Raw genomic sequence first — 24,969 nt, 5'->3', positions numbered from 1 at the left:
GTGTTAAAGGTGATCAAAGGAATTGATCAGGTGGATCGAGAGAAACTATTTCCTCTGGTGGGAGAGTCCAGAACAACCTTTAAAATTAGAGCAAGGCCGGTCAAGGGTGATTTTAGAAAGCAATTCTTCACACAAAGGATAGTGGAAATCTGGAACGCTCTTTCCCAAAAAGGGCTAGGTCAACTGAAAATTTCAAAATGGAGATTGATAGATTTTTGTTAGGCAAGGATATTAAGGGTTACAAAACCAAGGTGGGTAGATGGAGTTAAGATACAGATCAACCATGATCTAATTGAATGGCGGAACAGGCTGGAGGGGCTGAATGGCCTACTCCTGTTCCTATGCCATGGTGGGATTTAAACTCTCATTCTCTGGATTACTAGTCCAGTAACATAACCACTAAACTATCGTACCCTATATGATGTTGGTTTACCTGTCTGATTCTCCAGTCAGTCGTCAATTTCTGATGTGCCCATTAGGGAAAGGGAAAAATCATGCTATATACCATGTAATTCCATAGTCACCATCAGCTTTACTACCCTTTAACCAAATCAAAATTTAAAATCAAGACTCATTCCACAATCTCCTGTTCTAACTCCGTCTTTCCCAGGACCTCAATACTATAGAGTTCCTTACTAGAGTTACCAGCCCCAATTGGATTTATTCCTGGAGGTTTCATCACATGACCTCCTGTCTCCAACAGCCCTGCCTGGCCAAACAGCCTCTTTTCCCAGTTCCAATATTTTCATAACTCACAATAAACAAGTGTTCAAAGAAAATGGAAAAAAAAAATTGATGTGTGCAACCCAACAGAAAAATCAATGTCCAGGCGATTAATCTTCAATTCCTGGAGAGTACAGGGCACCCCTGGAGGATTGGCAACCCTATTCCTTACCTCCCTCAGTCTTCCTTTCACGATGTGGTTTTAATCTCTGTGGGTCGCTTAGGCGCATCCCACGGAGTCTCGCAGGCCACATATAAACTTTAATTCAATGTTCCCATTAATTTGCACATATCTCCAGTTACAGGTAATAACAGAGTTAGCAGTCATCCAACAATGAAGCAACAGAACTACGAACAGGCCTTTTCAAATCTCCAGGACACAGACACACACACAGACAATATATGGGCTTTGGAGGTAAATTGCCAGGCTCATAGCTTATAGATCAAATGTAAGGTCTCACCTACCCACCATCTTCTCTCCTACCTTGATGGTATCTTGACCCTTCATCGAGGTTTCTTCATTTAAAAAAAGTCATAAATCCTCATCATATAGCTGCACTCATTGGAACAGTTAGGAAAGAGAATAATACAGGGTCCATTAAATGTTTTCGGACGTTATTCACTCTCATGGGTATGGTAGCGTTGTGGTTACAGTACAGGACTAACAACTGAATTCAATGAATCGGGTCATTTGTGGGCTATCATCAGAAAGAAAACCATGTAAGCCATGTGACTTTAGTCCACATTATGTGGCTGACTCTCAATATCCTCGAAACCCACTCATCTGCACAAACAATTGCTATAAGACAACGACAGGCAACTAGGGATGGGCAATAAATGCCACCTTGCCCACATCAAGAAAAATCTCAGTCTTTTGCTGCTTTAATAAACTATAGTCACATCAGCAGAAATATTCAGTTGAGATTATAACTGTATATACATTAAATATCAACATTTAAGCTTTTTGCTTTACTAAGTCTAATATTCTACATAAAACAAATAAGTTTAATTTTTTCACACCAGCCATTCATTTTGCAAGTGATGTTAACTCTCAACTAAATAAACTCAGAACTAGACTTGTGTTCACTGAGGAGAGTTAAAATCTCCTGGGCCTCATGGTGGCTAGACGCATTGCTACCCACATCGGCCCCCGCACCCAATTCCCAGCCCCCAAGTTAAAAATCGATCCCGTGCATCACAATAGTTCCTGTGCTACTAGGTCATTAAAATGTTATCTGTGGAATGCGACTGATGGTGGTTAAACGACATTACACTGATGCACTGAAATTTTGTTAGATTACATTGGCGAGAATCAGAAAAAAAGTCAGAACTTGACCTTCTCAGATGTTTTAGCTATATATTGTCATCTTCTCCAAGATATTAAGTGGACCTGTGTCCACGGTAGAGCAAGTTAGAAATGGTGTGTGAAATGTGGGCTTGTCGAGTTCAATGGCTTTTTCTTCTTCCATATTTTCTAAAGTTCTGACACATGTAAAATTAATGAATGTCCACCATAGCAACATAGGGTAGGCTCTAAATGGATAATAAAATATAGCAACCATTCAAGCATCCCCAATGCCTTACAGGAGAGAGACACAACAGCGATTCCTATATCCCTTCCCGTATCAACAGGGCTAGCCTTCTTGAAGGTCTTTCATAGGTCGGACGTACAGAGCCAGGTAATTGTTCTCATTTAAATGTATTCTTTTCGCTCAGCACTAGGTGAATGCAGGGAGTCAAAAGTCTGATGTTGTGTACCTAATATCAAACTGCTACACGGATCTAAGGTACATTCCTGGTCTCCATATTATAAAAAGGGTATAGAGACATTGGAGAAGGTGCAAAAAAAGATTTACTAGGATGATACCAGGACTGAGAGGTGATACCTGTCAGGAAAGACTCAACAGGCTGTGGCTCTTTAAGAGAAGGCTGAGTGGTGACCAGATAGACATCTTTAAGGTTATGAAATGATTTGATAGGGTGGACGTAGAGAAGATGTTTCCACTTGTGGGGGAGTCCAAAACTAGGGGCCATAAATATAAGATAGTCACTAATGAATCCAAAAGGGAATTCAGGAGAAACTTCCTTACCCAGAGGATGGTTAGAATGTGGAACTCGCTACCACAGAAATAGTTGAGGCAAATAGCAGAGATGCATTTAAGAGTGAACTAGATATGTACATGGGAGAGGAAGGAATAGAATGTAATGCTGATAAGGTTAGATGAAGAGGGGTGGGAGGAGGCTCATGGGAGGAGCGTAAACCAGTTGGGCCGAATGGCCTGTTTCTGTGCTGTACATTCTACGTAATCCATCATCTCTATATTATAATTATTTTTAGGTCCATAGAGAACATGAATAAATTCAGAAAATTGTTAGGAAGAAAACCTATCACAAATTGGAAATCATCGGTGGGGCGGGGATTTTAACTTTTTATTGCCAGGCGAAAAAGGGGGGTTAGTGAATCAGTTGCCCATTTTACACCTCGCCCGATTTTTTTCTCGGGTGAGATGTAAAACAGCTGGCTGATTCACTATCACTCAGTGATACAAATTAAAATCTCCCATAATCTTTTACAAGCTAATAAATACGATCAAATCTACAATACCAGGATAAGAGAGTTAAATACAAAGAGTCTCTGTGCTTTGCCCAGATGGTGGTGATGATCAAAAGGTGCTTTTCATCACACCGGGACTTGTTTGGCTCAAAGTGGAGCAGATGCTGAGGTTAACATCGAGAATATATGACTACAAGGCATAAGTGTGAGCACAAGGTAAATATACATCTTTAGAGGCAGTGTAAACCTAGGGTAAATATACAGCTAGTTGTAGTGCTTGTCCAGCCTGAATTAACAATTTTATTTCTAGTATATGATACACTTTTAAAATCATTAAGAATGGAATTATTTAGTGAACAATGCGTGCGATACTCAAGGTCATTAATAGAGGTGTTTGGTTAAAGGTGGTTGCATTGTCCTATTGTTATGCAATTGACTGGAATACACCCCTACGCATTTTACTGATCCTCATCAGCAGCAATGCAGTTTATACGACGGGTCGCTAGAGAGGAGTTGATCCACCGCAGCAGCTGACAGTACAATGTTTCTGACTTCCTACCCATCCTCCTCCTCTGGCACCTCCGGGTGTTAGTGCTGATTCCTTAAGTATTGTGAACGTCAAAGGAGGAGGGAGAAAAAAAAAAAAATCGGACTCTTGACCCGAAGAGGACCAACAGCTGCAGTGCTGTTTTGTATAAGAGGTTCTTCTCAAAGCATGTTGCATGCAGGAAGTAAATGGCAATTTGAATTCCCCTTCATAACACCAGGGACTACTTCCTCCATCTGCACGGTTCTAATCCCCAGTGAACCGAACAGAATTCAATGGTCGAACTTAAGAGAAAGAACTTGCATTTATATAGCGCTTTTCACAAATTCAGGACATTCCAAAAGCACTTTACAGCTAATGAAGTACTTTTTGAAGAGCCTCTGATGCAATGTAGGAAACTTAAAACCATTTACTAAACTGGCACTAACCTGCACTTAACCAAAAAAAAACAGGTGTTTACTGTTATTGCACTCAGAACAGTGCTTAGCATCTAGGGTACAAAACAGTGACCTGCCACACACAACGCTGAAAGAATTAATTAGAGAGAGACCATTAGATACAGTCGAAGTCACATCTGCAGGAATAATACAAGATAAGCTGGAAGAAGTTAGCTCTCCTCACAGCTTGGAAAAGGGAACGTCTAATTGCAGCCATCACCGGAGTGTCTCAGTGGCATTAATTACAGAGAATCAGAAACTTCCCACTGAGATTAGTACTGGTCACTCATAGACTCTGGAGAATGGTCAGTGGCCAGATTGGTGAAGCTACAACATTTGTTGGTGCCAATTACCAAATTTGGTAATTGGCAACAACAAATGTTGCCAAAGGGGATTTGGGTACAAAATTTGCTTAAGACTTCTTTAAAAAAAAAGAGAACTGACACGCACCCCAGAAGGAAACAGAAGCTCAACTTCCCAAAATTACCAGTGCACCAATTCAAGATGTTGAATCAACACAACATCTCCAGTTTTATCTTTTGTTGTGTGGCATTTATTCCTTTCTCCCATTTATGTCTCTACCAGTGGACAGGGAGGCACCTACTCACCTTTTAGTGGGTCACTTCACAGAAGCTTTGGTTTAAAAAATATATAATTCAGCCCATCATGCCTGTGGTGGTGCTAGCTGCACATCAGAGCTAGTGACTTCAATTTTGTTTCACTGTTCTTTCCCTGAACCCTTTAATATTTTTTCTCCTTAAGTGCTTATAACCTTCTATTGTTAAGACTGAACACACATCAATTGGCTTTTTTTTTAAAAACTGGAGTACAGTCTGTACCGTAAGCCTATTAATTCAGTTCAAATGAAGGATCAGGAATCCTGATTGAACGGGGAGTAAATGGAAAGCGACTTGTCAGCAGGCAGGATGGAAATGAAAATATTCTCAGGAGTCGCACACATACGGACATAAATAATGGGGTAGGCCAGAAGGACGAAATAGCCTTTTCCGCTCCAGCTCTCCACTGATCTTAGAAATGTCAAAAGATTTGATGAATTATATATTTTTATTAAACAAACTGGGTTTACACAGAAATGATGAAAAAATCGTTCCTTGTATGCTTTCATTGCAGGACTGTCCATAGAATCATAAGCCACAGAATGGGGCCATTCGGCCCATATTGCCTGTGCCAGCTCTTTAAAAAAAACTATCCAATTGGTTCCACTACCCCCATTCTTTCCCCATAGTCCTGCAAATTTTTCCTTTCAAGTATTTATCCAATTCCCTTTTGAAAGTTACAATTGAATCTGCTTCCACCACCCTTTCAGGCAGTACATTCAAGATCATAACTCTGTATAAAGAAAATTTCTCCTCATCTCCCCTCTGGTTGTTTAGCCAATTATCTTAAATCTGACTCCTCTGGTTACCGACCCTCCTGCCAGTGGAAACAGTTTCTCCTTATTTATTCTATCAAAACCCCTCTATTAAATTTCCCCTTAACCTTCTCCGCTCTAAGGAAAACAATCCGTGATTTTCTTGTCTCTCCACATAGTTGAGGTACCGCATTCCTGGTAACATTTTAGTAAATCTCCTCTGCACCATCTCCAAGGCCTTGACATCCTTCCTAATGGAAGTGCTCCTGGAATATGATCTGGTTCTCCAGGTTCCACTTGTACAGTGGGGAGGATTTGGTAATTGGCAACAAAAAAATGTTGCGGCTTCACCAATCTGGCCACTGACCATTCTCCAGAGTCGGCGAGGTTCTGTTCAGGCCAGCAGTGTGGAATCCAAAATAACATGGAAGCCCTGATGGGACAAAACAGGGGCAAGGACAATTTACCTTTTCCAAAGGTGCTTTGCCTACAAGAACATGTACTCCACCTGACTGAAATTACAATAACTTGCATTTATATAGCAGCTTTGACGGTTTTTTTTATTATTCGTTCATGGGATATGGGTGTCACTGGCAAGGCCGGCATTTATTGCCCATCCCTAATTGCCCTTGAGAAGGTGGTGATGAGCCGCCTTCTTGAACTGCTGCAGTCCGTGTGGTGAAGGTTCTCCCACAGTGCTGTTAGGTAAGGAGTTCCAGGATTTTGACCCAGCAACGATGAAGGAACAGCGATATATTTCCAAGTCGGGATGGTGTGTGACTTGGAGTGGAACGTGCAGGTGATGGTGTTCCCATGTGCCCTGCTGCCCTTGTCCTTCTAGGTGGTAGAGGTCGTGGGTTTGGGAGTTGCTGCAGTGCATCCTGTGGATGGTACACACTGCAGCCACAGTGCGCTGGTGGTGAAAGGAGTGAATGTTTAGGATGGTGGATGGAGTGCTAATCAAGTGGGCTGCTTTGTCCTGGATGGTGTCGAGCTTCTTGAGTGTTGTTGGAGCTGCACTCATCCAGGCAAGTGGAGAGTATTCCATCACACTCCTGACTTGTGCCTTGTAGATGGTGGAAAGGCTTTGAGGAGTCAGGACGTGAGTCACTCGCTGCAAAATACCCAACCTCTGACCTGCTCTCGTAGCCACAGTATTTATGTGGCTGGTCCAGTTAAGTTTCTGGTCAATGATGACCCCCAGGCTGTTGATGGTGGGGGACTCGGCGATGGTAATGCTGCTGAATGTCAAGGAGAGGTGGCTAGATTCTCTCTCTTGTTGGAGATGGTCATTGCCTGGCACGAATGTTGCCACATATCAGCCCATGCCTGGATGTTGTCCAGGTCTTGCTGCATGCGGGCACGGACTGCTTCATTATCTGAGGGGTTGTGAATGGAACTGAACACTGTGCAATCATCAGCGAACATCCCCATTTCTGACCTTATGATGGAGAGAAGGTCATTGATGAAATAGTTGAAGATGGTTGAGCCGAGGACACTGCCCTGAGGAACTCCTGCAGCAATGTCCTGGGGGTGAGATGATTGGCCTCCAACAACCACTACCATCTTCCTTTGTGCTAGGTATGACTCCAGCCACCGGAGAGTTTTCCCCCTGATTCTCATTGACTTCAATGTCCCAAGGTGCTGCTCAGGAGTGTTCTCAGCCTCAGTGGTGGTGCTTCTGAGTCAGAAGGTTGTGAGTTCAAGTCCTGCTCCAGAGACTCGAGCACAAAATCTAGCCTGACAGTCCAGTGCAGTACTGAGGGAGTGCAGCACTGTCGGAGGTGCCGTCTTTCGGATGAGACAGTAAACAGTCTGGCCTCACAGGCGGACGTAACAGATCCCATGGCACTATATAAAGATTTTGGGGGGGGGGGGGGGGGGGGTTCTCCCGGTGTCCTAGCCAATATTTATACCTCAACTAATATCACTAAACAGATTATTTGGTCCTTATCTCATTGCTGTTTGTGGGGCCTTGCTGTGCACTAATTGGCTGCCATGTTTTCTACATTACAACAGTGACTACTCTTCAAAAAAGTACTTTATCAGCTGAAAAGCACTTTGGGATGTCCTGAGGTTGTGAAAGGCGCTGCATAAATGCAAGTCTTTCTACTTTTTTCTTTAAAATATATAGGATATCAGAGTCTCTTGAAACAAAGCAAGGCATACTATTAATTGGGATGTATTGTATTCCTTTGCATATTTGCAATTTATAGAGCACCATTTCACAAATAATTCCAGTACTGGTCCTTTGTTGAACACAAATAGATCAAAAAAAAATTTGAAGTGAAATTCCAGTGTTACTGATTTAGAGGAACCCAAATTCTGATTAAAAACCTGCACTGCATAAAGCAGGCTCTGCCTTCTGATCAATGCTGACAGCTTTTTCCATCAGCTTTGAATTTCTCCACAAGAGCAGGCCATAATTCCATGACTTACAATCCCATTTAATCGGCACGTATAAGGTTATTAAGATCCTTTTGATTACGACAGAAGCGTATTTAGAATTTTAAACCAGAAACCAAATTTAGAGCAGCCTAATCCTGGACACCATCAAATTCTGCAAACGGCTGATCGCTGAGGGATTGAGACCTGGATTTATCTCAATGCTCCAAATAGGTAATCCTGAAACTAGGTCGAAGATTACAACAGGAGTCAAACTCAGCAGTATTTATTGTTTCAGAAAAAACTGCAGCATCTTTATGACCTTGAAAACCGAACCCTGCCCCTCCACTGTTGATTTCAATAAAATAATTGATGGTACACCAGAAGGTTCCAGGTTTGATCCTAGCTCTGTGTTGATAGCCGATCTCAGCCAGGGGAGCAGGTGAGGGACTGCAACTGGCTTCAATGACATTGGGCTAGAGGGGGAAAAGAAAACAGCCAGGACTTCCACTGATCACTCGTCCGTGATTCCTGCTGCAGAAGATGTTGAGTAGGCTTGAATGTGATTGACCATATGGTCACCAGCCTACAGACACAAAGAATGGCCACCTGGATGAAGCACTCATGGGGCAGCTGGTGCCTGAGAATTGTACCCATCAGTCCGCACTGGTGGGAGCTGGGGAAAGGGGAGGAGAGAACATAACATATGAAAGGGTAGGCCAAACAGCTCCTTGAGCCTGCTCCGCCATTCAATAAGATCATGGCTGATCTTTGACCTCAACTCCACTTTCCTGGATCCCCATATCCCTTGATACCCTTACAGTCCAAAAATCTATCGCTCTCAGTCTTGAATATACTCAACGACTGAGCATCCACAGCCCTCTGGGGTAGAGAATTCCAAAGATTCACAACCCTCTGAGTAAAGAAATTTTTCATCATCTCAGTCTTAAATGGCTGACCTCTTACCTTGAGACTATGGCCCCTAGTTCTAGACTCCAGCCAGGGGAAACGGCTTCTCAGCATCTACCTTGTCAAGCCCTCTCAGAATTTTATATGTTTCGAGAGGCAATTAATAGAGACTTGCACATCTAATGAGGAAGGAGGGGAAAATAAGATGTGACCAGTTACACAAACAGTTGGTAAAACCCAATTAAGAGTGTGAACTAGTGTCTAATACAATAGCAGAGTAGCCACTATCATTTTGTACCTTGTACAACATCTACACCATGGGGGTTTTTCCTAGTGTCATATCTGGGTCTGTTGTAGACTAATTGATAGAGACTGATTGCTATTATTAGTCAGGAACTCCATTATCATTATGTCCTGCGACTACCAGGAATGTGGAAGGCGAACTAGATGGACCTTGGTCTTTTTTCATCGATGTCCCTATGTAACAATGCTCTGTGGTGCCAAATATGAACGAGAATCAATTCGTGGGAATTAAGTAGATCTTAAACCTCCTTGAAATAATGAAGACAAATTGATAACACTGGCTGCCAAACAAGGTTTTCCACTTTTAGCTGTGGCAGTTCATCTACAACAATTAATAAGTATTGGAATGCATAAGTGCATCTCACTGTGAACCACACAGGAGGAGGGAGAGTAAAACCACACTGAATCAACATTCGACATTGGACTAAAGCTCCCTGTGGAGCAACAACAAGCAGCTAAGAGCTGATAGCTTCTGTGGTTTCTTAACCACGCTGCACTTTTGTTTGCTTTATTTCCTTGTTCAATCCAGATAATTTTCTGCAGTCCAAAGAAGTCTTGCTCTTGAACTCAGATCATCAGAAAGTTTATATTATCTTAATTCTTTTCTGTGTGATGTGCCCAGTCACTTTAATTTTGGTTACCACTAGCTAGCTTTCTCCAGGCTGCAGTGAGCCCACGTTAAGGTCTGGTACGCAAAAGGTCACTTCCATTGTTGATTGCAAAGCAAGTACAAATGCTTACCCAAAGAATGATGGCTTTGTCACGAAATCTATCAAATTAAGGTAATTTGGTAAGATTTTCAAGATATCTGTAATATCTTCGAGTCTGAAAGAAGGGTCTTAGACGCAAAATGTCGACCGACTGACTTCTCGTTCACAACTGCTGTCTGACCTGTTCAGTATTTCTAGCTTATTCTATTTTTGCTTTCAGATTTTCAGCATCTGCTATGCTTTTGATTTAAATTAGGGTAAAGTGTTATATAGAAGGGCTGCCTCATATCTGAAGAAAATGTTAAGCAGGAGGTACCTTGCATTTTCCTATATCCCAGATTTTAACTTCAAAAAGGTTCAGGCATCTTCTGTAAACATTTGACAGCCAGATATGATTTTTGAAAGATAGATATTTGATTCCCTTTGTTCCTGGTTAAACTTTAGAGGAGATAGGAGACATATCTCAAGACCGTCTTACTCAGATATTTCGGAGACTATAGAGATAGGCCTGGAGATTCCATGGGTGCAACAAAACCCCACTTGTACATTATGTTAAAGATGTTGATACAGGTCAAGTACTACTGACCGAATGGTTATATCATTTGTTATTTTTGTGTCGAGATGTACACCACTGTAATCTGTTGTATTGTCTATGGCTAATGTTATTTGTTTTTAATAAACCCATTCTGTAGTTTATAGCCTAAGCTACTGTCCAGCAGAGTGTTTCTTCTACTATTTCCTAAAGTCTCTATTACAAGGGGATTTATGACATATCCTGTAAGCTAATACAGAACAAGAGACTCCATTCAGTCCCTGGGCTCACTACATCACCAGATATTGGACATAGAAAGCAACTCTCCAGCTCACTCATAAGGAGAGTGCTTGGCGCTGGGTACAAGAGACATAGTGGAGTAAAACCTAAAAATTGTAACAGTCCCATTTGCCAGCGGTTAGATACTTCCCAATGGTCAGTTTACAGGTCACAAAAAAAAAACGAAACCCAGCAAAGCTGAAGTCACCAAGAATCACATTTCCTTTTTCCTCCACACCATTCTACAGAGAGTGCAGGCAGTGAGATGAAGTACACTATTCCCTATTATTTTGCTGCAAATCGAAGTGCAGGTCTTCAATGCAGATTTACCCCAATATACTCAAGCTGTTCTTAGGAAGAGTATTATTTTTTGTCTTCTGACCAACAACAGGATACATTGAGGGCCAGGGCTCTACAAAGATTTTTATGTGGACCTCGTGCCAGACTCGGCCTGGATGTATGAATCAGATACTCGGGCAGCATGAGGCCCACCAGGGCAGCTTTACAGCTGTAAGGCACACTCAGTGTGTGCGCCTAACACCTACGTAATTGGAAAACAATTAGATTTAAAAACAGCAAGAGTGGGCAGTAGGTGATGTGGGTTGGATGCACTAGAATGGGCATGGGAGGAGAGAGGGAGAAAAGGGGGCTTTTGTTAAGCTTCCTATTAGTTTATACCAGCATCAGTTCAGATTAGTACAGGAATGAAATCTTCCAGAAGCATGCGTGCCTCCTTTAAACTGGCATAAATTTGGCACGAACAATTTGCGTGATTTTAATTGGCCATTTTCAGGTTCAAACTGACATCTGTTGGACACATTAAAAAACACTGTATATGAAAAACTACAGACTGTGGATGAAGGGCAGTTCATTTCATGGGTCGACATATCAGACTCTTCCCCTTTTACATGCCATTTATGTATACCGGTGTTGGGAAACTGGATGAAAACTAGCAGATTTCTCTTTCACAGCAGATGAACTGGTTTACCACCCAACCCAAACCAGAGAGCAGCTTCGTACATTGGTGCGCCAGCACATGCTGCACAGAATAAGGATATGCACACAGGGAGTGCGTGATTTCAGATCATCAGGGAAGTAGGGGTCACTGTTCAGAAGTGAAGTGATTCTCCAGGTAGAGGGGAGGGAAGAAAAAAATGGCCATCTTACTCCAAACGACTCTCACACCAGTGGATGAGATATTTCTCTACTGTGCATCTCATTCTTTAGCTCAGCATCCATTTTTTCCTAGCACCTCTAAAGTGCTTTGGGATGATTTCTCTACATTAAAAAGCACTAAATAAATCCATGTTATTGTCACTGTACATGACAGTTTCTAACCTTGTCATTTGTTTAGCAACAGCAATCGCCATTGTCCCACACTCCTAGTAGAGTTTAGCTTTTTAACAGCTACAGAATATCTTTTCGGCCCCTTTCAAAGCACAAAGTCTTCAGTATATAGATCATTCTCTAACAGTGCACCCAAGGGAGATATTTCAGCGTCGGTGCTGCACTAAGAATCAGATCCAGAACAGTGGGAAAGCTCGCATTAGTCTTTTTATTTCAAATGTTACATGTAACTCCGGGCACCATTAGTAGGGTTGAGATACTAAATTTGGCCCCAGCACCTGGATATTTAGTTGTCGTGCTCCATCATAAAAGAGGATGAAACATTTGGCTTGCTTGTATCAATAGTACGCATACCGAGTCATATTGGGTTCGCTGCTTCCTTTGAAACAAATTTTGCCATTCCAACAAACTTAATCCACCATTGGGTCAAAAGCCTCAAGAACCAATCTTTTCAAACCTCCAAGCCCACAAAATTAAAACGAGATAAACCAGCAAGTACAAAATATAAGCACAGAAAGAAAACGTGCTGCCTTGGTTGCATGTGCTGGATTGCAAGGATTCATGGGCCACTGGCCGTAGTTTGGACACCCTGATCTAAACATTGATCACACTTCTGCCTCTGAATCAGAAGGGTGTGGGTTCAAGCTCCACCATAGATTTTAGTACATAATCTAGCATGACTTCAGTGCAGTATTGAAGGAGTGCTGCATTGTTAGAAGTGCCGTATTTCGGAGGAGACATTAATCTGAGGACTCATCTACTTACTCGGGTGAACGAAGCTTCCGTGGCACTATTCGAATAAGAGCATGGAGTTCTCCTGTACCCTAGCCAACATTCTAACCTCAACCAAAACCAAAAATAGATCATCTGGCCATTCCTTTGTTCATTTGTTCGTTGTTTATCGGAACTTGTGGTGCACAAATTGACTGCCACACTTGCCTATGTAAAAGAGTGATTGCACGTCAAAAAAATTAATTCTCTGGTTGTGAAGTGCATCCTAAGGATGCAATTAAATGCAATATAAATGCAATTCTTTTCTAAAATGCGGATATATAAAAAGACAGGCTGTTCACCAAGCAGGATAACATTAAACTATGCACTTACAACAACACCCGTCTCAAAGGGTTAACTATATATTCCTAGCTCCGACCCTCCCTTCCAGGCCCTCGGCCTCAACCCTGGATAATCATCATCTGTGGGTGATCACAATTTTTGGTTTGTGAAGCATTACAGTGCCTGTGCAGAACAGGGCGGTGAGAAAGTGCACAAAGTCTTCTATTATTCACACCGTTTGATTTTTTTCCTCCAAGGTTTTTTCAGTGCTGAGGCACAGAAAATGCACAAGCACATGGTTCCAGCTGACAGCAGGCAGGGAGATGGTTACATCACACTTTGATATGCAAATTGGGTACTTTGCATAGATTTGCAAAGGAGCTGTTTGTGGCTTTGTATTGATAGAAGGATTATTCAGCATGAACTGACCAGAGCCAGAAATGTTTCTGCAAAAACCTTTCAATTAAGTAACACTGCCTTGATCTCATTTATTTGTAAATAAAGCCTCCACTGCATCAAAGGAATGACTTGTTAAACTAACTCTGCTTATTCCAGATCCCTTCTCTGAATCTGTGCTTAAAGAACATGTCAGGTTGTGCCTGTATACTATCCAGGTTATCCCAGAATTGTTCCTGCAGGTTTTCCTGGATATATATACACTAGATAAAATGTTTGGGAGCATTAAAATCACTGGCATATTTTGCATTTTTTAACATGTCAAGTCTGCTAAATGTGTACTTCTGCACTTTGAAATAATTTTTAAAAAAATCCTCCCCTGATGCCTTGGGTGATAAATGCAGTGTGCAGCGTGGAACTGAGCTAAGCAAACCAGAATGTTCCATTTTTGATTCCCCCAGTCTGTGCTGAGTTGGCTGATCTCAATTGGAGCGACAATAGGGGCACTATGACCGGTCTCAGTGCCCTGGGTTCCCGAGGGGAAAAAACCTGCAAAGGATCCTGCTCCTGATTGACCCCAGGTGGAAGGTACATAGGAATATAGAAATATAGGAACAGGAGTAGGCCATTCAGCAACCTCAAGCCTACTCCGCCATTTGATAAGATCATGGCTGATCTGTGATCTAACTCCATATACCTGCTTTTGGCCCATATCCCTTAATACCTTTGGTTGCCAAAAAGCTAGCTATCTCACATTTAAATTTAGCAATTGAGCTAGCATCAATTGCCGTTTGCGAAAGAGAGTTCCAAACTTCTACCACCCTTTGTGTGTAGAAATGTTTTCTAATCTCACTCCTGAAAGGTCTGGCTCTAATTTTTAGACTGTGCCCCCTACTCCTAGAATCCCCAACCAGTGGAAATAGTTTCTCTCTATCCATCCTATCCGTTCCCCTTAATATCTTATAAACTTCGATCAGATCACCCCTTAACCTTCGAAACTCGAGAGAATACAACCCCAATTTGTGTAATCTCTCCCCGTAACTTAACCCTTGAAGTCCGGGTATCATTCTAGTAAACCTACACCGCACTCCCTCCAAGGCCAATATGTCCTTCCGAAGGTGCGGTGTCCAGAACTGCTCACAGTACTCCAGGTGCGGTCTAACCAGGGTTTTGTATAGCTGCAGCATAACTTCTGCCCCCTTGTACTCTAGTCCTCCAGATATAAAGGCCAGCCTTATTGATTATTTTCTGCACCTATTCATGACACTTCAATGATCTATGTATCTGAACCCCTAAGTCCCTTTGGACATCCACTGTTTTTAACTTTTTACCATTTAGAAAGTACCCTGTTCTATCCTTTTTTGATCCAAAATGGATGACCTCATATTTGCCTACATTGAATTCCATTTGCCACAGTTTTGCCCATTCACCTAATCTATCAATATCCCTTTGTAATTTTATGTTTTCATCTACACTGCTTACAATGCCACCAATCTTTGTGTCATCGGCAAACTTAGATATGAGACTTTCTATGCCTTCCTCTAAGTCGTTAATAAATATTGTGAATAATTGAGGCCCCAAGACAGATCCCTGCGGGACTCCACTAGTCACACCCTGCCAATGTGAGTACCTACCCATTATCCCTACTCTCTGTCGCCTTTCGCTCAGCCAACTTCCTAACCAAGTCTGTACTTTTCCCTCGATTCCATGGGCTTCGACCTTAGCTAACAGTCTCTTATGTGGGACCTTATCAAATGCCTTCTGGAAGTCCATATAAAGAACATCCATTGACATTCCCCTGTCCACTACTTTAGTCACCTCTTCAAAAAATTCAATCAGGTTTGTCAGGCACGAACTACCTTTCACAAATCCATGCTGGCTCTCTCTGATTAACTGAAAATTCTCGAGGTGTTCATTCACCCTATCCTTAATTATAGACTCCAGCATTTTCCCCACAACAGATGTTAGGCTAACTGGTCCATAATTCCCTGGTTTCCCTCCCTCTCCTTTCTTAAAAAGCGGAGTGACATGTGCAATTTTCCAATCGAGAGGGACAGTTCCTGAATCTAGAGAACTTTGAAAGATTATAGTTAGGGCATCTGCAATGTGCTCACCTACTTCCTTTAAAACCCTGGGATGGAAACCATCTGGTCCTGAGGATTTGTCACTCTTTAGTGCTATTATTTTCTTCATTACTGTTGTTTTACTTATGTTAATTTTTATCGAGTCCCTGTCCCAGATTCAATATTAGTTTTCTTGGCATTTCCGGCATGCTATCCTCTTTTTCTACTGTAAATACTGATGCAAAGTAATTGTTCAACATGTCCGCCATTTCCCCATTGTCAATGACAATATCCCCACTTTCAGTTTTTAAGGGGCCAACACTGCTCCTGACCACCCTCTTTTTCCTAATATAACTATAAAAGTTCTTCATATTGGTTTTGATTTCCCTTGCAAGTTTCTTTTCAAACTCTTTTTGTAGCTCTTACTATCTGTTTTGTGATCCTTTGTTGATCTTTGTATCTTTCCCATTCGCCAGGATCTGTGCCATTTTTTGCCTTTTTGTATGCCCTTTCCTTATGTCTTATACTGTCCCTTACCTCTTTAGTTGTCCATGGCTGTTTTTTTTTGGCAAGTAGAGTTCTTGCCCCTCAGGGGTATAAACCGATTCTGTATCACATTAAATGTTTCTTTAAACATTTCCCACTGATCATCAGTCATTTTACCCATTAACAGATTTGCCCAGTTTACTGTGGAGAGTCTCTGTCTCATCCCATTGAAGTCAGTCTTACCCAAGTCTAGAATCTTAGCAGCTGATTCACTTTTTTCCCCTTTCAAACACTACATTGAACTCGATCATGTTATGATCACTATTGGATGGATGTTCACGCACAGTTAAGCTGTTAACTAAATTTGGTTCATTACTCATTAATAAATCTAGTATGGCTTGCCCCCTTGTTGCCTCAAGGACATACTGCTGTCGAAAACTATCCCGGACACACACAAGAAATTCACTACCTTTCTGACAGTTGCTTTTCTCAATCCATTTGAAGGTTAAAGTCCCCCATTAAGACCACTATACCTTTGTTACACGCTTGTCTAATCTCTGCATATATACAATCTAGCATGTCAGAGCTGCTGCCAGGGGTCCGATACACAACTCCCACTATAGCCTTAGATTCTTTCTTATTTCTCAATTCAACCCATAAAGGTCTCTGTTGGCTGCTTACCTCTCGTTATATCCTCCTTTATTATTTAAGTGATTTCATCTCTAATCACTAAGGCGACTCCTCCCCTTTTTCCATTTTCTATATCTCTCCTGTAGACCTTATAACCCTGTATATTTAATTCCCAATCCTGACCATCCTGCAGCCATGTCCCTGTAATAGCTATCATGTTATACCCTCCAATTTGAATTTGTGCCTGTAGTTCATTTAATTTATTCCTTATACTCCGTGCATTTGTGTGTAGAACTCTTAGTTGGGCACACACCCTAGCCTGACCTTCAGCTTTGTTAATCGCTTTACACCTTCTAGTTTTCACTTTATCTGTAGTGCCTAAAGTACACTTTCTTTCTGCTGCTCTACGCTTTTCCCTTTCACTTGTTCTTGAACAACTGTTTGTACTAATTGTATTGTAAATTTCCCCTGGGTCCTCCACTCTCTTGCTTCTCTCAACTTTACTCTCTTCTGACTTCCCGCTTAGATTCTCATCCCCCTGCCACTCTAGTTTAAACCCTCCCCAACAGCAATAGCAAACCCCCTTGCAAGGATATTAGTCCCGGATCTGTCGAGGTGCAACCCGCCCGGCTTGTACAAGTCCCACCTTCCCCAGAATCGGTCCCAATTCCTCAGGAATCTAAATCCCTCCCTCCTGCACCAACCCTCCAGCCACGCATTCATCTGATCTATTCTCCTATTCCTATACTACTCAGTCTTCTTATGTAAATGGCCTTATTTTGCTTTTCAAACCTTACATCATATTCAAGCAGATCACACCATTCAGCCACAAAAGTAACAAGTCTTAGACCCCTCCAAAGCACGGTAAGTGACTGATGTGTGTTCCTAGTCTTATAGTTAAGGAGGGTTTTGTAGAACAGCAAACGCAAGGTCAAAGGTCTAGTGACCGTGAAGTGGCGTCATGCAGCTCCTAGCGGCTGGTTTTAGGCCTGGACTGGCAGAGACCTAAGAGCAGGTTCCTTGCTCAACCCATCACATGCAGCAATGGTCATTGAAAGCTGTGAGATATGTTGACCACTTTGTATGGTTTCAGTAAACTGAAGGAAAGGTATTTATTGCCCAACAACAACTTGCATTTATATAGCGCCTTTAACATGGTAAAACGTCCCAAGGAGCTTCACAGGACCATTATCAAACAAAATTTGACACTGAGCCATAGGCTTGGTCAAAGAGGTAGGTTTTAAGGAGCGTCTTAAAAAGGAGGAGTCAGATGTAGAGAGGTTTAGGAAGGGAATTGCCAGAGCTTAGCACCTAGGCAGCTGAAGACATGGCCACCAATAGTGGAGCGATTAAAATCAGGGATGCGCAAGAGGCAAGAATTGGAGGAGCACATAGATCTCGGAGGGTTGTAGGGCTGGAGGAGGTCTCAGAGATAGGGAGGGGTGAGGCCATGGAGGGATTTGAAAACATGGATGAGAATTTTAAAATCGAGGTGGTCCCGGACCGGGAGTCAATGTAGGTCAGCGAGCACAGGGGTGATGGGAGAACGGGACTTTGTGCGAGTTAGGATACAGGCAGCAGAGTTTTCGATGAGCTCAAGTTTACAGAGGGTGGAAGATGGGAGGCCGGCCAGGACAGCATTGGAACAGTCGAGTCTAGAGGTAACAAAGGTATGGATGAGGGTTTCAGTAGCAGATGAGCTGAGGCAGGGACGGAAGACAGGCGATGTTATGGAAGTGGAAGTAGGCAATCTTGGTGATGGAGCGGAAGTGTGGTCGGAAGCTCATCTCAGGGTGAAATAGGCTGCCAGGGTTGCGAACGGTCTGGTTCAGCCTCAGACAGTGGTCAGGGAGAGGGATGGAATCGGTGGCTAGGGAACGGAGTTTGTGGCAGGGACTGAAGACAATGGCTTCGGTCTTCCCAATATTTAGTTGGAGGAAATCCCAAGCTGTTGTATTATAAATTCATAAAAATAAAAACGGCTCACGCTCATGCCAGAAACATCAGATAAAAATTTACAAAGATCTGAGTCCCATCACATGTTGAACATCCCCACAAGCATTATTTGTGTTCACAACCAGGAGGTTATTTCCCCGAGTTTGCACTGCCGGCAGGGAGTGTCAACCACTCGCTACACAGATTGGAAAGTCGTGGTTCCAGTGCCTGCCAATTTCTGAAAGTGTTAATGGTTGGAAAATCGTGGGCAGCACGGCCATGATTTCACGATACATGCCAGGGGGTGCCCCCCTACCAGCAGCACGGACTCAAAAAACCAGCCGTGTGATCCGCAAAAGACACGGACTCTCCTGAGAGCTGCGAGACCGAGATACTTACAGGGTTCTGTACCTCATCGGTGGTGTGGTGTACAGTCCACCAGTCAGATGTCCACTCCCAGGCGTTCCCAACCATGTTGAAGAGACCATAAGCATTGGGAGGAAAGGAGGTGACCTGAGAGATGGGGGAAAGGAACACATGGTAACCAGAGTTAAGGGCTTGCAGCAACAATACATCACGTTCTCTTCATACCAACACTAATTCGTAGCAACAACATGACAGATCTCAAAGCCTCCAGCAAATATTTAAGTGAATATATTAACTGTTGTACTTAAAATAACCACAAACACCATATCTCAATCTATGCAGATCACAAGTAACAGACCAGATCCTGTACTTTACATTTATTCCTTTCATTGTTAAAAATGCCTCCTCTTCAATTAGTGAAACCACAAAATATTGCCTTCCACATGACTATGAAAAGTGTATAAACGTTAAATAAATAGGACAATATATATCGAAATCCCAAATAACTTATACATTCCTCCCCTACCTTTTCAGTTCCCCCAAGCCACACGTTGGTCCTGTGACCAGTTGCTCTGCATACAAAGCTGCTTCTGTACTGGGCTGACCCACCCAAACCAGTCTTTCTTCTCTGTAGAGAAATGCCCTATGTCCACTTTGCACCTTCTTTCTAACAGGATCAAAGATGGGAAACCTGCTATGGTTGGAAATTGCATCCAATTGCTCTGTAGCTTCCTCAATTAATAATTTTTTTTAAAAAATATTTTTTCGGCAAATCTCCCTCCTCCCTCCCCCCAAAATGGAATGAAAATTGGATGGGCTCCATTATGGGTGTGAAAGCTAGCTTCCCCGGCAGATTTTCCTCTAATTGCCTGGATGGAGTGCATATTTACATCAAAGCACAAAGGAGAAAAATCTGCTTTCCCCGCCATCGTGCCACCCCCCCCCCCGACCTTGCCCTGATACTTGGTACCTTGCCCAAGTAGCCACTATTCATGTGCGAGCACAGACAGTTAGAATCAGCAGGCTATTTGACTGTAGGGGGCACCACAGTTGTAATTTTGCAAATTGGTCACTCAAATACTTTCAGAAAGATTTTGCAATGCCATGCCATTTTTCCCCTCAATAACTGAATTTTCTAATGTCCAAAATAAGAATTTGAACAAAATGGAAAAAAATCAAAAACTTACATATTTCATAAATAACAATTAAATTTATCCATTGAATTGTCTTTTGTGTTGTTTAATGTTTTCGTTGAAGTTTTCACTTGAAGGCCTCGTCCTCCCCAAAAGCCTACTTTTGGACTTGATATATTTGCCCAGAGCAGTGACTCTGAGCTGAATTTGGATTGTGCAGTCTGAGCATGTGCAGTGTGCCTAATTTCCCAGAATGTCTCACTACCAGTCAGCTGTCAACTTTAGCAGATTTTGCTCAGTAAATTTAATTCAAATAATTTTTGAAAAGGAAAAATTTCAAAAGCTTTACTGAGTTAAAATTTACATTGAATGTTTTTCTTAAACATTGTGCATGAGAGTGTAAATTACTCTGTGACCACCCCCCCCCCCCCACAAGGGTGAGCTGTTATCACTGTAGTTTGATTCAGAGTACACACCTGTTGTAATTTTTATTTTGTCTTCTATAGACTTAAAATGTATTAAGCTGAGGGGAGAGTGATCAGGAACAAGCAAAAGACACTTTCCCCATTCTAATTTCATTTTTTAAAAAAGTACAGGGTGAATTTTTAAAACAAAAAGCCGCTTTGAAAGAAACAGATTGGAAGAGAGGATAAGAGGGAATCATGGGAGGAGGAAGGCAGGTTGAGAGTAAGGGGACCTCTAGCCTCTCACCACCTGCCCTTGTAGCTAGTGGAAGGGGGAGAAGTAGATGGAGGGTGAGTGGTGGTGGAGCATGGAGGAGGTAAGGAAACATGGGCTGTGTAGGTAGTTCAAAAGGGAAGAGGTAGCGGTAGTAATGGGAGTGAAGAGGTAGTAGGAAGGTGAAGGGATAGGGGACACGATGGAAGCAAGAGGCGGGTGGGAGCATAAGTATTTGGGAGAGGGGATGCAAAGGCAGCTGCTCAGGGCCTCAATTTCCCCACAACCACCACCCAAAATGCAGCCAGTAGCTGTGAATGACTCTTTCCTGCACCACGCTCCCACCTGGAAGAAAGGAAAAAGAAAAACTGAGAAGCAAATGAGGATAGTGCGAGGAACGAGGATAGTGAAAGAAAAGAAAGATATAGAAGATGAAGAGGCACGACAGAGGAAGAGAGCAACAGCAATACAAAGAAATTAGAGACAGTAAAAATGAGTGACCATATTCTCTGCCTTATCATAATCAACACCATGGAACACTGACTGGTAATCTATTAACAGTTTTGATACAGAATGTACTACCTGTTGCACTTCTGCACATCCTTTCATTCATTTGGGAGCAATGCCATGGGAGATCAGCTAATAGGCAACAAACATTCAGACTGACTGGCACTGGGAACAGGCACTTACGGGGGCAGTGTTGGCGTGTCCATCTTCTGCTGTGTTGTGGTATGGGAAGTTTCCTTGCCAGATGTTCATGTAGTGCTGGCCCTTAGGCTGCAGCCTGTTCCCCCATGGGAAGAGCCTGTGAGAGTGTGAAAGTTGATGCAACTGTCAGTAATGTACATATCTTGAGCTCAAGTTCAGTAATCAGACTAGGCAGCATCCCCAATAGGCATTATTCATTTTCTCTGTCACCATCATGTTTTTAGCTTCTATTACATTGGGTTAAGTGTCACATTAGTGCAGACATACCATGATTTGTAGCCAGTGGCAACCTCAAAAAAAACTTCCCTGATTCACCAAGGCCAGTCGCTAGGAAGATCGTTAGGCAAGGGATACCAACTATGCGAGACCAGTGCTTCGCGAGCCAGTGGCAATAGCACAGCTCTTGCACAATGTAAAAGCAGCTTTTGGCTTTGTGTTAAAAGGCTCCCTCGATCCTCTAAGCAGATAGTTAATACTAATAACTTGAGCTGCAAACATCTGCCCTACACTTCCTTCCTCTCTCCTTCATCCGCACCAAATTGAAAGCAAGGCATATTGCAGTTTTGGACTCTCACTCGTTCTTTCCCAGCACCCCTGAACAGTGAAACTCCTTACCTCCCTCCATTGTTCCCTCCTCCTACAATCTTCAGACTTTAAATAGCCAAGCTTATTTCCTGATTTACCACATTTGCTCTTAGTCTCTTCAATGTCGGCACTGCCTGCCTTGAGGGCCTTTGCCCTTCGCTTTGCTTTCTAAAAAGCATACAAAATACAAATACATTGGAATAAATTTAAATGTACTGTCCTTTGTCCCTGGGATAAGTACATCAGGTCCCTATTACATGTTCCCAAATTGATGAAGCAAGAACATAACTGAGGTTAGTGCGGTGAGTATCAGACAAGTGGACTGATAAACACCAGATGTTGGCCTGTTCTGTGTCTGCGTATTTGCCATTATTTCAGCTGCATCATAGACACAAAGAATGCAAATGGAAACGACTCTTTTGTAGTCTGTTTCAGGATTAGGCTGTTCAGTCCAATCATCTCCTCAGCCCCATTAAAGCTTCCTACGAACATAGGTTATGTCATCCACCAATCTAATGCATTCATGGCTACTCCAACTCATACTAACCACAAGTTGCGATTGGGTATTATTGTAATTGCATTGCCCAAATTGATTGGCACCAACACTCAAAAGTTTTCACCCTTCCTCACGCCGAGTGGGTATTTGTCAAAATCCAATACTGCATATGTTCTGAATTCAGAAGGGTAAAAATTTTTTTTTTTTTCTTTTTTTTTTTGAGTGTGGGTGCCAATCAATTTGGGCAACGCAATTACAATAATAATGGCCGGTTACATCAAGTCAGAGTGCAGGGATTTTACAAACATTAAAGATCACCAGATGACTTTGTTCCAATTTGGGCACGCCGCAGTTATTTTTTTTCCCCTCTCATGCCTAATGCAAAAGTCTATAGGCAAACCCTAGCTACCTGACTTTAGGTACAGATTTTGTGCTCACGTTCCTGGAGTGAGACCCACAACCTTCTGAGTCAGAGGCAAGAGTGCTACCATTGAGCCACAGCTAACATCTTAAAAGATAAAAAGGCATCTTTGACAATTACACAAAACTGTCAATCAAAAATAGGCTTCAAAAAGGTATCAGGGCAGTCTCCAGAAACTAGATGAGCAATTCACATACCTTCAGCACACAGCTAACAAAGTCTTGCTCATTTGACCCCTTGATGGGACAACTGCAAAAGCCACACACAGATGAAGTATAAGTAAATGACAGCTGGTGATCAATACTTACCACTTTTATCACCTCCCACACTTGTTCTGCAATCCACATAAACAGAGGTGAGATGCTTCCCTTTGGAGTGTCACCTACACACGATGTAAGGAATCTTACAACACCAGGTTATAGTCCAACAGTTATATTTGAAAATCACAAGCTTTCGGAGGCTTTCTCCTTCGTCAGGTGAAGTGTGGGATTCCTTGAACGTTACCGCATTTATAGTGAGAGAACAATACCTGATTCGCTGACTATAAATGCGGTAACGTTCAAGGAATCCCACACTTCACCTGATGAAGGAGAAAGCCTCCGAAAGCTTGTGATTTTCAAATAAAACTGTTGGACTATAACCTGGTGTTGTAAGATTCCTTACATTTGTCAACCCCAGTCCATCACTGGCATGTTCACATCACATCTACACACTAGTTAGGGATGTGGTTTTGCACAAACCAAACTTTGCATAACAAAACTACAGTGATAACAGCTTACCCTTGGAAGTCACTGAGAATCCTTTTATTTTAGAAAAACAAGGCATGGGAGTAGGTAAGAATTCATTAAAAAAATGTAATATGGAGCTGCAACTGGACAGACCTTTGATCTGCTGGAAACCTCTCCTGAGAGAGACATGCCAGACTGAATTGCTAATTGTGTATTTTGCATTTTTATTTAAAAATTTGAGGCATTTATCATCGGTCTCACATAGCCAGTGTTATTACTGTGCGGCAGGAAATAAGATACACTTTTATATTTACTGATGTAACTATGCAGTCTAATAAAAAGTGCAGCTAGACGGAAAAAAACCCAAAATGTGACAGGGAATTTTTCTATCATCCTATTGGGTTTGAATCCTGGAACAGGGTAGATGCTCATAGAGGACCAGCAAAGGCATGCTTTGCATTTGATAACATACATGATGGTGTGAGAGTTTGAAGTTCACTGGATGTTTGGAAGTGTAAAGCAGGCCAGCGTTACTAATCCTCAGAATTTAGGAGAGAACAATGTACAGGAGATCAAGTACTGCAGATTATGGGCCTCGGGCTATGGCTTATCGTCAAATATCTGGAAAGGCATTTTGGGAGAAGCCACACAAATCTCTCAAGTTGTGAGGACAACTATCAGATGATTCCAGGAGCAAGCGTTCCCTAAAGTTAATCCTCAATAAGAACAGTCTTCGATGATTCAAAGCAAAGAAGCAAATACTATGAAAGAGACCAGGCACCACACTTATCTCGCAAACAGTTGTTACACATATTGAACCAGGAGGTGTTGGAAGATATAATGTCGACTCCTCATAATTCAAAGTGGCTTAACACAAATTATCTGACAATTCAATTTTTCTGAGCACTAAATTCACACTTTCCAATTTTATTTACATCACCCAATTCAAAATATTGCATAACAAACTTTTCTTTTTAAGCACAAAAAATGACTAACTTATTAGGAGTACAGATTATGACTATTACTACAATCCAACTTCATGACAAACAGGATGACTTTCACTCTTATCTGACTGCTCATACTATCCCAGCAGTGTCGAACGGGTCAATTCGATACAGGTTTGGAGTCAGAAAATCTCAGGATGTGAACCCTTCGAACTGATAAGTAACAAGACACTTGGAACATACACAATG

The 24,969-nt window shown here is 42.2% G+C and overlaps 1 protein-coding gene across 2 annotated transcripts in view; it reads right to left on the bottom strand.

The window, feature by feature from the left end:
- The window catches only part of sumf1 (sulfatase modifying factor 1), a 141,010-nt gene that overhangs the window by 57,783 nt on the left and 58,258 nt on the right, over nucleotides 1-24,969 (bottom strand). Inside the window, exons 6-8 of one of the 2 annotated variants that reach the window (XM_067998950.1) lie at nucleotides 21,529-21,643; nucleotides 19,061-19,174; nucleotides 5,324-6,066 (exon numbers count right to left, since the gene is read on the bottom strand). In XM_067998950.1, the coding sequence (XP_067855051.1) occupies nucleotides 6,028-6,066; nucleotides 19,061-19,174; nucleotides 21,529-21,643 (268 nt within the window). In that variant the 3' untranslated portion in view covers nucleotides 5,324-6,027. Of the gene's footprint in view, nucleotides 1-5,323; nucleotides 6,067-19,060; nucleotides 19,175-21,528; nucleotides 21,644-24,969 lie in introns of those variants that run through there. The other variant, XM_067998948.1, reaches the window with a different exon arrangement.

This window comes from Heptranchias perlo, chromosome 17 (assembly GCF_035084215.1).
Source record: "Heptranchias perlo isolate sHepPer1 chromosome 17, sHepPer1.hap1, whole genome shotgun sequence".
NCBI lineage: Eukaryota > Metazoa > Chordata > Chondrichthyes > Hexanchiformes > Hexanchidae > Heptranchias > Heptranchias perlo.
Note: the sequence above shows the minus strand (reverse complement) of the source record. Positions and strands in the feature narration are given on the sequence as shown.